Source organism: Debaryomyces fabryi (genome assembly GCF_001447935.2).
Source record: "Debaryomyces fabryi strain CBS 789 chromosome Unknown contig00441, whole genome shotgun sequence".
In the NCBI taxonomy this organism is placed as follows: domain Eukaryota; kingdom Fungi; phylum Ascomycota; class Pichiomycetes; order Serinales; family Debaryomycetaceae; genus Debaryomyces; species Debaryomyces fabryi.
The window spans coordinates 1-806 of NW_015385863.1; the positions used below are offsets into that span (position 1 = coordinate 1).

The following is an 806-nucleotide window of genomic DNA, read 5'->3' on the forward strand; positions in this document are numbered from 1 at the left end:
CTTTGATGCCATATTACAAGAAAAATTAGTGATGTGTGGTATCTTTGAAGAAATATAAGGGTACTTTTTTGACAGATTTTATATGTGGCTGCAATGCTTCTTAGGACCGATTAACACCGAGCAATAAAACCGAATTATAATACTAAAATGGTCAGCATGCTAGCCATATCATCCAACAAAACAGAGTCGTATACACGCAAGATCTACTCACTACAGGGTACTTAACTATGTAGAAACTTCTTTTTTATTTCTATCTATTAATTGTTCTACCAATTTAACCTACAAAGGCCCTCTAGAATTGAGAAAAAAAGTAAACTTGGTCTATGAGAACTTTCTCTTTAGCATATTTAACTTCAGGAATGCTGAGGTCACCTTTAACTGAAAAACCATGAGATGCACCCAGAAATAAATCAAGTTGGTATCTAATCTTGTTAGCAGCTAAAATCTGAATAGTTTTGTTTCTCAATTCTTCTGGGAAAATGCTATCAGTTTCCGCAGCAGAAATCAATACAGGTTTAGTAACAGCTTCAACTTCTTCGACCGAAACGAAAGAAGGATGTGCAACTGCACCAGCTGTAAAGTATCCGTCCTTGGCCAAATTTTGAATACAGTACTTAGCACCAAAACAGTAACCAATACCAAAAAGGGATTTAGGTGACTTTTCCTTAGTTAATTGGGCCAAGAAACTGTCAACAATTGGTCTGGTGGTGGAAGAACCATGCTTTTCAAGCCATGCTTGAAAATCATCTGATGGTTTAATTGGATCTCCCATCAAAATATCAGGGATTAATACTTGACGAGAGCAC

At 36.4% G+C, this 806-nt stretch overlaps 1 protein-coding gene across 1 annotated transcript; it reads right to left on the reverse strand.

Annotated features, from left to right (window-relative positions):
* Positions 1-292: 292 nt before the first annotated feature.
* AC631_06001 (uncharacterized protein) lies at positions 293-772 on the reverse strand (the record flags this gene model as incomplete). Its single annotated transcript, XM_015614830.1, has 1 exon — positions 293-772. The coding sequence occupies one exon, from the start codon at positions 770-772 to the stop codon at positions 293-295; it is 480 nt and encodes a 159-aa protein (XP_015464342.1).
* Between the last annotated feature and the right edge of the window lie 34 nt (positions 773-806).